This window comes from Salmo trutta, unplaced genomic scaffold, assembly GCF_901001165.1.
Source record: "Salmo trutta unplaced genomic scaffold, fSalTru1.1, whole genome shotgun sequence".
Classification (NCBI taxonomy): Eukaryota; Metazoa; Chordata; class Actinopteri; order Salmoniformes; family Salmonidae; genus Salmo; species Salmo trutta.
Window position 1 is genome coordinate 1 of NW_021822821.1, and position 13,114 is coordinate 13,114.

The 13,114-nt window shown below is 41.7% G+C and overlaps 1 protein-coding gene across 1 annotated transcript; it reads left to right on the forward strand.

Annotated features, from left to right (window-relative positions):
* Positions 1–109: 109 nt before the first annotated feature.
* LOC115185013 (kelch-like protein 18) lies at positions 110–11,487 on the forward strand (the record flags this gene model as incomplete). Its single annotated transcript, XM_029745615.1, is given in 4 exon segments — positions 110–332; positions 4,604–4,708; positions 7,100–7,211; positions 8,561–11,487. Coding segments are annotated over 4 exon segments (827 nt in total), but the record flags the coding sequence as incomplete, so codon positions are not given.
* Positions 11,488–13,114: the final 1,627 nt, after the last annotated feature.

Consider the following 13,114-nt stretch of genomic DNA (forward strand, 5'->3'; position numbering starts at 1 on the left):
GTGACCCAAATACTGAGGTTCAAATCAAACCATGGACTAAGTGAATCGTCACACCCCAAAATTGTTTATTTTTGTTTAAATGTTGTGCATTGTTTTTTTTTTCATCCAGGTGACTCATTGAATGTAGTTGAAGTATTTGACCCAATTGGAAATTGCTGGGAACGCTGTCAGCCAATGAGTACAGCTCGAAGTCGAGTGGGTGTGGCAGTTGTCAATGGGTTACTTTACGCAATCGGTGGATATGATGGACAATCACGGCTAAGCACAGTGGAGGTCTATAACCCAGGAACGGATACTTGGACATGTGTTGCTAGCATGAACAGTCAACGCAGGTGAGAGTGTCTTTCTAATTATGTACTTTAGGGTTGTTTTATATTAATTCAATCACTTTGACTGCACCCCTTTTGAGTTAAATGAAACTTCCCATAAAGGTTTGTCCATAGTAGAAGTAGTCAGAAATTGACTTTTTGAGCCTGAATACCAAAATATTCAGGAGATGGGGTGCTCTAAGTTGACCAATTTTAATCACTGAAAAATATACACGCTTGAGTTTGATATTATTTGAAAGCTTACAAACAAGATTGTCAAACTGGAAAAAAGGTATACCCAAACGCGCCTCAGCTTAAACGAAAGGGGGGGGAATCACGTGCTTAACTGTGCAATTTGAAAATCCCCAAAACATTCCTTACTCCTGGATACTTCAACTGGTGACTATCTGGGAGAATAAATAAAAAGGAGCACTCTGTTGCTGCGTAAATCTGATAGATTTATTGACTGGAGAAACAAACAATAGGCTTACGATTTCGCATGAATCGCCTTCATCGGAACCTTGAATAGGAAAACTGGGGGAGGCCCCTATATTCCCTCGCAAGGGAGTGTCCTGCTTGTCATGTCAATCAAACATGTCAATACTGTCAGTAGTAGTAGCAACTACCCAGGTTATTCAAATGAGTATGATCATCTTTCAAGATTCCTAAACATACATTCAACTTCAATAACAAAAGACAGAGAAATAAACAAACAAAGAAAAATGTACTTACAAAAAAGATGAGAGAGCTGTTCATTCAGACCTTTTGGCTCCACGCAATCTAAGCAGTCGATCCAAAGTGCCTCTCTTAACAATTTCTTCACCATATTGCCACCTCTGGAGGAAAGAGAAACTTTCTCAATTTCCCAGAATTTCAAGGTAGAGGCTGAGCCATGATTGGCCTTCATGTAATGCCGCGCGATTGCATAGGGTTGTCAAACTACTTGATCATTTCTCTTTAATTTTTTTATAAACATTACAAAAAAATATACCTTTAACGTCCATGATCTAAAAACGCTTGTGGTTAGCTCTTGGGTGTTAATAATTATGTGCATGCCATTTGTTTCTTTTCCAAATTTAAAATTTGTAAACTTAAGTACACATTTTTTTTTTTATATATAATTCTGTAATGTTGACGATCTAATACTGTGTGGAGACAAGTTTTTATAAATTTCAATTTATTTAAGAAAAGTGCAAAGGTGTCAATATATTTGTCCGCAACTGTATGTGAAAATAACAAAATCTTTTAGATAATAGATTTTTCAAGGGCTGAAATAAAAGATCCCAGAAAGGTTCCATACACACAAAAGGTGTGTTTCTCTTGGACGGCTGGCATTCTGACTGCAGGGATGTACACCAGAGCTGTTGCCAGAGAATTGATTGTTCATTTCTCTGCCATAAGCTGTCTCCAATGTTGCTTTAGAGAATTTGGCACTACGTCCAACAGGCCTCACAACCGCAGACCACATGTAACCACGCCAGCCCAGGACCTCCACAGCCGGGCTTCTTCACCTGCAGGATTGTCTGAGACCAGCCACCCAGACAACTGATGAAACTGAGCAGGATTGTTGTCTGTAATAAAGCCATGTTGTTGGGAAAAACGAATTCTCATTGGCTGGGTCTTGCTCCCCAGTGGGTGGGCCTATGCCCTCCAAGGCCCATCCATGGCTACGCCCCGGCCAAGTCAAGTGAAATCCATAGATTTGGGCTTAATGAATTTATTTCAATTGACTGATTTCCTCATATGAACTATAACTCATTAAAATCATTGAAATTGTTGCATGTTGCGTTTATATTTTTTCGAGATATTATAAAACAGTTTTGAAACCCTGTTTATAAGCTTTCAAATAAAATCTGAACTATTCATCCTTTTCAGTGATGCTGCCATGATGTCTCATGGTAGGGTGGGGTATGTAAAATTGGGCACATTTGAGCACCTCTATCTCATGAATGTTTTGGCATTCAGGTCCAAATTTGTACTTTCTGACCTCTTCTACCATCGGCAACCATGTATGGAAGGTTTCATTCAAAGCAAAATGTGTGTGATTGAATTCCTATAGAACGACCCATTGTTAAGTAGATACAGTATACTGATTACTTGTAGATGTACTGATTACCTATAGATTTTGATAAGTTGTTTAGTAGGCTCCAAATTTACCCTATTTTATCTACCTAGTAGCTGATCGAGACATTTTTAAAATGCTTAAAGGAGGATTGTTCACATGTTTTACTTTGCACTAAAGTGCGGTAGTCCTTGTAAATTAATAGGTGTAAAATTATTTGGAGAGGAATCATGCATGCAATTTAAAACATGATAAATAGGAGTAATTGACTGGGATTTTGGTCCCTGAATGCCATTTATTAGTATATGTTGGCATTGGCTAGTTTATCAAAACCAGATTGCAGTCACTCTTTGTCCATAAACTGCATTCAAACAAGTAAATTAATTATTCCCCAAACCAAACAATGATAACTTTCCCCAGTTGTTGAACAGCTACTATTGTGAAAAGTTGTACTAGTACCCACCCTATTTAAGTCATGTAACCAACAACTCGACTTGGTGTGCTTGAACGTCATCTCATACATTAATCAAATAAGCCCTGGGGAAAGCATAGACATACAGTACCAGTCAAAAGTTTGCTACACATATACTCATTCCAGGGTTTTTGATTTATTTTTACTATTTTCTACATTGTAGAATAATAGTGAAGACATCATAACTATGAAATAACACACATGGAGTCATGTAGGAACCAAAAAAGTTAAACAAATCAAATATATTTTATATTTGAGATTCTTCAAAGTAGCCAAGCTTTGCCTTGATGACCACTTTGCACACTCTTGGTATTCTCTCAACCAGCTTTATGAGGTAGTCACCTGGAATGCATTTCAATTAACAGGTGTGCCTTGTTAAAAGTTTATTTGTGGAATTTCTTTCCTTTTTAATGCCTTTGAACCAATCAGTTGTGTTTTGACAAGGTACAGAAGATAGCCCTATTTGGTAAAAGACCAAGTCCATATTATGGCAAGAACAGCTCAAATAAGCAAAGAGAAATGACAGCCCAACATTACTTTGAGACATGATGGTCATTCAATCCGGAAAATGTCAAGAACTTTGAAAGTTCAAGCGCTATGAAGAAACTCGCTCTCATGAGGACTGCCACAGGAAAGGAAGACCCAGAGTTACCTCTGCTACAGAGGATAAGCGTTACCAGCCTCAGAAATTGCAGCCCAAATAAATGCTTCACAGAGTTCAAGTAACAGACACATCTCAACATCAACTGTTCAGAGGAGACTGCGTGAATCAGGCTTTCGTGGTCGAATTGCTGTAAAGAAACCACTACTAAAGGACACCAATAAGAAGAAGGGCCCAGAAGCACGGGCAATGGAAATTAGACCGGTGAAAATCTGTCCTTTCGTCTAGAGTCCAAATTTGAGATTTTTGGTTCCAACTGCCGTGTCTTTGTGAGACGCAGAGTAGGTGAACGGATGATCTCTGTATGTGTGGTTCCCAACGTGAAGCATGGAGGAGGTGTGATGGTGCTTTGCTGGCGACACTGTAAGTGATTTATTTAGAGTTCAAGGCACACGTAACCAGCATGGCTACCACAGCATTCTGCAGCAATACGCCATCCCATCTGGTTTGCGCTTAGAGGGACTATGATTTGTTTTTCAACAGAACAATGACCCAAAACACACCTGCAGGCTGTGTAAGGGCTATTTGACCAAGAAGGAGAGTGATGGAGTGCTGCATCAGATGACCTGGCCTCCGCAATCACCTGACCTCAACCCAATTGAGATGGTGTGTGATGAGTTAGACTGCAGAATGATGGAAAAGCAGCCAACAAACAAGTGCTCAGCATATGTGGGAACTCATCAAGACTGTAGGAAAAGCATTCCAGGTTAAGCTGGTTGAGAGAATGCCAAGAGTGTCTAAAGCTGTCATCAAGGCAAAGGGTGGCAGTTTGAAGAATCTCAAATATGTATGATTTATATTTGATTTGTTTAACACTTTTTTGGTTACTACATGATTCCATGTGTTATTTCATAGTTTTGATGTCTTCACTATTATTCTACAATGTAGAAAATAGTAAAAATAAAGAAAAAGCTTTGAATGAGTAGGTGTGTCCAAACTTTTGACTGTTACTGTATATTCTATGGTTTTTATACACCATTGGTGAAACCCCTAGTTAAACGGACAGGAGCTTCTTGATCCAGTTGATGGGTCTGCAAAAACACGTTATTTTTCTCAGTGTGTTTATCTTTGTTCTCCTTTCTCCATCTCTCCGAACGTAGTGCAATGGGAACAGTGGTGGTTGACGGACATATCTATGTGTGCGGGGGCTATGATGGCAAATCCTCACTCAACTCAGTAGAGTGCTACTCTCCAGAAGCCAACAGGTTCTGTACATTTCCTATGTGATTTACTTTACTTTGACTCCCTGAATTCCAAGTCAAGCTAGACCAGAGGGTATACTTACGTACCTGGTTTGAGGAGTTAGAGTTGACCAAAGTTACCTCCCTGAGTTCCACTCGGGACAACCGGTACCATGAAAGTGGCTCACCTTTTAGCCAGGTACATTTCTATGGCAACAAATGCTTCAGAACTAACCTGCTCCTGGGCAGGCTAACTCAGGCCTAACTCAGTTTATCCTGGATGATTTTTGAGCCGTGAGTTGAGGACCAATTAAATCAGATTCCCTCGCTCTCGCAAACATTGCGTCATCATCCTCTTCATTTGAGGAAGACGATCAACTTAAATATTTTATGATTTCAATGTTTTTTGTGTTAGGTATTTTAATTTTAAAAAATGTATCACATTGCATATTTAGTAATGACAGAATGCATTTGAAAGTTCACACACAGTAATACTTTTGTATGGCATTCTAAAATTATTTTAATAGGCTACCATTTGAGTATCACTGACCTAGCCCCTACTCCCTTTGTACTTGTGGAGATATGTGAGGATTGGATTTTTAAATTGAACCTTTACTTAAATAGGCAAGTCAGTTAAGAACAAATTCTTATTTACAATGACGGCCTACCCCGGCCAAATCCGGACGACGCTGGGCCAATTGTGCGCCGCCCTATGGGACTCCCAATCACGGCGGGATGTGATGCAGCCTGGATTCGCACTGAGATGCAGTGTCTTAGACTACTGCGCCACTCGGGATAGGTGTCTGCCGTACAGCAACAATTCCCCCTTGAAGATGGAGCTACTTCCACATTCCACCCAAGGCTTTGACCCTTGTGACAATGGTGATGTAATCTACACTGAGTGTACAAAACATTAGGAATATTTACATTTACGTCATTTAGCAGACGCTCTTATCCAGAGCGACTTACAAATTGGTGCATTCACCTTATATCTAATTCACTGTAATATACAGTAAACTAGTGTTTTTCCAATGTTGTAGCTGGCATAATATGGGCATGTTATGCTTTGCCATGTTAATGACAATGGATTAGAGCTCTACTAGTGGCATACATCTGGAAAAAAAGTCTACCAGACATTTTTACAGACAATTTTTTTGTTAAATGCTTTGAGATAGCAGTCTGTAATTTTACTGTAATGTAACTGTAATGTAACAACTTCATATCATTTTTTTTGTTTTTTAAACTTCATGTTAGTAACGCCTAATATTGCTTTGCACCCCCTTTTGCCCTCAGAACAGCTTCAATTCATCAGGGCATGGACTCTACAAGGTGTTGAAAGCGCTCCACAGGGATGCTGGATCATGTTGACTCCAATGCTTCCCACAGTTAGTGTCAAGTTGGCTGGATGTCCTTTGGGTGGTGGACTGTTCTTGATACACATGGGAAACTGTTGAGTGTGAAAAACCCAGCAGCGTTGCAGTTCTTGACACCTACCACCATACCCCGTTCAAAGGCACTTAAATCTTTTGTTTTGCCCATTCACCCTCTGAATGGCACACATACATAATCTATGTCTCAATTATCTGAAGGTTTAAGAATCCTTCTTTAACCTGTCTCCTCCCCTTCATCTTCACAGATTGAAGTGGATTTAACAATTGCCATTAATAAGGGATCATAGCTTTGTCCTGGATTCACCTGGTCAGTCTGTCATGGAAAGAGCAGGTGGTCTTAATGTTTTGTAGACTCAGTGTATATACATGCTCCTACCTCCACATGAACTGTTGTGGAAGTCAGCCTGATACTGCTGTTTACTTAATGCATTTAAACGTTTTCTTTTTTATTATTAAACCTTTATTTAACTAGGCAAGTCTTATTTACAATGACGGCCTACCCCGGCCAAACCCGGTCGACGCTGGGCCAATTGTGCGCTGCCCTATGGGATCACGGCCGGATGTGATACAGCCTGGATTCGAACCAGGGACTGTAGTGACGCCTCTTGCACTGAGATGCAGTGCCTTAGACCACTGCGCCACTCTGGAGCCCCGCCAACTCTACCTTTTAATTCTGAGCTTGGTTGTGGAGGAATGTAAAAGATTTTTTATATATATATTTTTATTGCTAATGTCATATTTTGTAACATTCATTTTGTGTATTTCTGCTGTGTTTTACTTGCTTACACTTATCCAATCCTATCCAAAACCATTACTTTAGATCACATCACACATATCAAGTATGTAAAACTATTTTTGAAATGTATCCAGGAAATAGAATTGCTTAATTTCAATTTTTGTCTTTAATAATTAGTTGTTGCAAATCAAAATGTTGTTACAGTATGACTTTAATATTAAGTGAAAAGGTGTAGCCCATCTGTATCAACATTAAAGTGCACCTGCTTTTCCTTATACACTTGTGCAGGTGGACAGTAATGCCAGAGATGAGTGCAAGTCGCAGTGCAGCTGGGGTGACTGTTTTTGATGGAAGGATTTTTGTATCTGGGGGTCATGACGGTTTACAGATCTTCAATACGGTAAGGATGCCATTTGACATACAGCCTGCACATTGCTGACAGGACTAAGGTAGATGAACAGGACAGATATTACGAATTCCACAGTATGGTGGTTCTAAACATGACAGGATTAGGTCTATTAGGCACTATTAGCAGGTGGGAAATGTGACATGTATGGCCTCTTTAAATCTTAAAAAAGGATTAGATATTTTTCTTCAGATCTACACAACCTACTTAAAAATGAAATTTGAATTTTGGATTACATAATGTAGGCCTTTGCACTCCTTGCTGTGGTACATCTTATGATCAGGAACAAACATTTTCACAAAATATGAGTGGTCTTGTCTCAGCCCTGACTTTAAAACTGGTTGAAAATCAAAGACAATACTTACATATTGCAGTCCATCAATGATTCCCGACCAATTTGACTGAGCTTGAGCAATTTTGCTGAGAATGATGGATAGATGTTGCCCCAAAAGTTGTGCAATATTGGTGGAAACTTGCTGCCAAAGGTGCTTCCACTAAGTATCAACTATAGGGTGTGAAGATGCTACGCCATCAATATAATAATACACAATTATACCTTTTTTTGTGGAACTTTTAAAGTGTGCAGTAGATTGCGTTGATCAGTGGGGAAAAATCCCAATTTATGCATTTCTAGATTTTAAATGAAGGGAGCAAAATGTGAAAACTGCAAAAGATGTGAAGACTTTCAGTAGGCACTGTATATACGCCTTTCCCCATCAGAAACTGGTATTCAATCCCCAACCCCCGCTCCAAACCCTTCTCCTCCCTGCTCCGAACCCATCTCCTCCCCGCCCCGAACCCATCTCCTCCCCGCCCCGAACCCATCTCCTCCCCGCCCCGAACCCATCTCCTCCCCGCCCCGAACCCATCTCCTCCCCGCCCCGAACCCATCTCCTCCCCGCTCCAAACTCTTAGCGAGCAGGAAACTAAGACTCGGACGAAAGTGTTTCTTCAAATGTCCTTTTTACCACTCATCTGTGATGTTGATTGATCCATATCTTTTTTAAGTGTATCTGGTACTATACCCATGTATAATCTCTGATGACATTAAGTGGCTGCACAGGCAACCTTGCACTTTCAAAATTGACACTTTAGTGCTGTTTAGACAAGCAGCAAACTATGCCCTTCCACTTCCATTTTAATCAGTCTAATCTACTGGAGGTTGCTCTGGTAAAAATAATCAATGACCAATAAATAGATAGCTTACATTTCAAAAACGGTTTGGATCAATCAATATCACGGGTGAATGGTAAAAAGTTCTTAATTTCTTAAATCGTTAACATACCCTTTAAAATGCATTAGACACTGAAAGAGAATGACTAATGACCCCTCCCATCCTGTAGGTGGAGTACTACAACCAGCACACAGCCCTTTGGCACCCCGTTGCTGGCATGATGAACAAGCGCTGTCGCCACGGTGCTGCAGCCCTTGGCAGCCAGCTCTATGTGGCGGGGGGTTATGATGGCTCTGGGTTCCTCAGCGGGGCCGAGGTGTACAGCTCAGTGGCAGACCAATGGAGCCACCTGGTGGCCATGAACACACGGCGCAGCAGAGTCTCACTGGTGGCAAACTGTGGCAGGCTTTACGCCGTTGGTGGCTATGACGGACAATCCAACCTGAGCTCTGTAGAGATGTATGACGCTGAGACCAACCGCTGGACATTCATGGCACCCATGGTGTGCCACGAGGGTGGGGTGGGTGTTGGTTGTATACCCCTTCAGCCTGCTTAACCCCTACCATCCCCAAAAGCCCGAAGACTTTTAGATTTTTTTTAATTAGTTTTTAAATCAATTAACAAGAAAAAGGTATAACTGTATGTTTCTGTATACCAGGTACGACAGTTCAAACCATTTGATTTATTTAAGTCTGGTTTAGCCATTGTACCATTGAAAGGTTTATAATGAGAATGTTCATAGGGCATTAGTACATGAGTAAACATATGTTGTAATTCAGTTGCGTAGTTTGTAGGGATACAGAGGCTGGGGTTTTGGAATGGCTGGAGGTAACTGCCCTGACCTTTAGGCTCTAAGCTCCTATTTGGGAGGAGCGACCATAAATGAACTTGTAGTGAAAAAGTATATTTAGAGAGCGATGGATAGCAGGATAAGTGTGGACTTGTATCGTATGGTATGTGCATCAGACTTTACAACCTTGAAGTGATACTACATACCAGAATCTGTCCAGAATGTTACTATCACTATCAATGTCTGCACCATTGTACAGAGGATTGAGGTGCACTATCTGATCTGGAAGCCTTGTCATGGTTTCATAATATGGTACAGGTTTCACAATGTTGGTGAATTTCTTTTGTGTTTTGGGAAAATAGGTATTTTGATTGGGATCATTTGCTTATGAATATTAAGTAACTGACCACCATAACTGCTTGCCCATTGGTTGTGGGAACTGTTTTCCCAACAAGGATCTCAGCAAAAGGGAACTGAAGAACTGTCTTCCAGTTGATTGCGTTACGATGCCACAACACCAAGTTGTATAGCAACTTGATAACCCCTCAAATTGTTTAAACAAAATGAACAACACATGAGGTGCGTTCAACAGAGGAAATAGTTTACGAACCTTATCTAACATATTCCATTTGTTTTCTGTTAGCTGCGAAAGTTCGCTAACAGTGTGAGAAGGTGGTAGTGTGCTGCGAACGTAAAATATCTGTTTCGGGTCTAAACTGCCACCACGTAGGCTTTCTATTACATGTAGTAGGGATAGGAAAGTCATTTTCAGTTTGATTCTCATTGCTAAACTGTCATGGTAATCCTTACAAACATTTTGCTTTTTAATGTTTCACCATAACGTTCGTTCAACTGAAATTGTTACTAAGTAACATGTTCGTCACAAACAGAACCCTTGTTGAACGCACCTCTGCTCAAAGTGCAATTCCATCGTTTATTATAAAATAGTATGGGAGAACTTAAGTGGCTAAAATATGATGAAGGGTGATTTGAAGAGTGGCGACAATGCATAGCGACGATGTAACTGCAAATGTTATGCTTTATTATCCAAAATATTGAATATGTCAAAAGCAGACTGTGTGCAGCACATTTAGGGAGCATTCCAGTAACATTGAGGTTTTATTGTATCTGCCACTGGTAACGTTGTGTGGGAGCTTGCCATTCCCTTGGAATAACAGTGGCAAACTATTTTAAGAATGAGGTATTGTGTAATGTATTTGAAAATGGATTGTACAGTGAGATGTAGTATTGCTTTATAGACTTGTTTGTCAGACTTTATCTGCTGCATTTGTCACGATTTAAATAACTTTAATTTGGGATTAATTACTGTGAACTTTTGAAATGTTGATGTTTTGCTTATTTCTGCTGATGTTCTGGTAATATATTACACACACACATTTTATATATATTTTTTTTTGCATAATTATGTTTGCAGTATTCTTACTGCTCTTCACTTTTGGTACTGTCTGGTCCCAGGCTACAAATCGTATTTATTAGTGCATTTTTTGGTGGGTTATTGCTTGATTCTTAACTGTACGATTAGTACTACTATCACAAATATGTAAGCTTGAAGGGATAGTGATTTTTTTTTACTTCCCTAGGGTGTTCTTTTCTCCAAACTGTTTATGAATTTGTTAGCAGTTCATTTAGCAACGTTGAGAATAATCTGACTACAATTTTGGGAGAATGTAGGATTCCATCCGTTAGTAGTGCATTCAAAACCATTACAATTGGTGCAAGTTGAGTTGCAGCCATTTTTTTTTATATAAACAGGGACATCCCATTGAGACCATGGCGTCTTTTATAAGGGAGCCCTGCACACAATCATATAAATTCACAATATTTACAATTCCAACGCAATAAAAACATACAATATTTACAAGTAATTTAAGAAAAGTAACTTACAAAACACGATCATGAAAAACAAACACATTCCTCAGTAAAAAGGTAAATCAACCAGTTGTCTGAACTGCTCTAGTGGCACCAAAACATCCAACCTTAGAGAGTTCTGGAGATCATTCCACAAGTAAGGTGCAAATAAACGAAACGCAGATCTACCTAACTCGGTGGACACCGAAGGGCTCTCCAGAGTTAGCCATCTCTGAGACCGGGTCTGGTAGCTCGTACATCTTTAGGTTACGATGAAGTAAGGTACGGCGGATGTTTGTGTAAGAGAGCTTTATAAACAAAAATAGAGCAATGCGTCGATCTATGAGACTTCAAAGAGGGCCAGCTTACTTTCTGATACAGAAAGCAGTGATATGTACTGAACCTGTCACCTGTAAATAAAGTGCAGTGCGCTATGAGTAACTGCGTCCAATGGTTTCAATACAGTGGGAGCCGCATTCATATAGACGATATCACCATAATCTATAATCGGTATGAATGTCAACTGAATGTTTTGTTTTCTGCTACTTAATGAAAGGCATGCCCTATTCCTATAAAGGAAGCAGCCCATTTTGAAATTCTTAACTACCTCATCAATATGCTTTTTGAAAGATAGCTTTGTATCAATCCAGATACCCAGACACGATCAATGTGGGCACCATCCAATGCATAAATAATCAGTTGCTTTTTGGAAAATAACATATGCCTACTTTTACCTGGATGAAGTACCAATTTCAGTTCAACAAAGGAAAGCAAAAAAGGCAGATTGTCACGTTTTCTTAGGAACAGGAAAGGGGCAGAGTCACGAGCAGGAGACTGAGGTCCGGTAGTGCAGAAGTTTATTTCCACCGTTAAAAATACCCAAAGAAGAGAATCGTTCCAAAACGATAACGCACGGGGCGCAGCCCGGCAAATACAATACAGAAAATGTAACACGCTGAAACTAAGGCAGCGCTAACTAACGTCTGCCCTCTTAGACATACAAACAATCCCGCACGAATTCCTGAACACAAAGGACACACTTAAATAACCCCCACCCCTCCCCCCCACTAATGACAGACCAGGAACAGGTGCGGACCTAGACAGACAAAACCACAGAAACATAGATCGGTGGCAGCTAGTAGGCCGGCGACGACGACCGCCGAGCGCCGCCCGACCGAGGAGGGGCGCCACCTTCTGTGGATACTGTGACAGTACCCCCCCCCGGCGCGCGGCTCCAGCAGCGTGCCGACGCCGGCCTCGGGGACGGCACCGGCCGATCCGGATGGAGACGGTGGAATTCCTGCAGCATAGCTGGATCCAGAATGTCCCCCACCGGAACCCAGCACCTCTCCTCCGGGCCTTACCCCTCCCAGTCCACGAGGTACTGCAGGCCCCCTACCCGACGTCGGGAGTCCAGGATGGCCCGGACTGTGTACGCCGGGCCCCCCCCGATGTCCAGGGGGGGCGGAGGGACCTCCCGCACCTCAGCGTCCTGCAGCGGACCAGCTACCACCGGCCTGAGGAGAGACGCATGAAACGAGGGGTTAATACGGTAATATGACAGAAGTTGTAACCTATAACACACCTCGTTTATTCTCCTCAGGACTTTGAACGGCCCCACAAATCGCGGACCCAGCTTCCGGCATGGCAGGCGGAGGGGCAGGTTCCGGGTCGAGAGCCAGACTCTGTCCCCCGGGTTAAACACGGGGGCCTCACTGCGGCGGCGGTCAGCGCTCTCTTTGTGTCATCCTATCGCCCGCTTCAAACACTCCTGGATAGCACTCCAGGTCTCTTTAGAGCGCTGTACCCATTCCTCCACCGCAGGAGCCTCCGTCTGGCTCTGCTGCCATGGCACCAGGACCGGCTGATACCCTAATACAACCTGGAAAGGTGACAGGTTAGTAGAGGAGTGGCGCTGAGAGTTCTGGGCCATCTCAGCCCATGGCACAAACCTCACCCACTCCACTGGCCGGTCCTGGCAATACGACCGCAGAAACCTGCCCACATCCTGGTTTATGCGTTCTTCCTGCCCATTACTCTCGGGGTGAAAACCCGAGGTCAGGC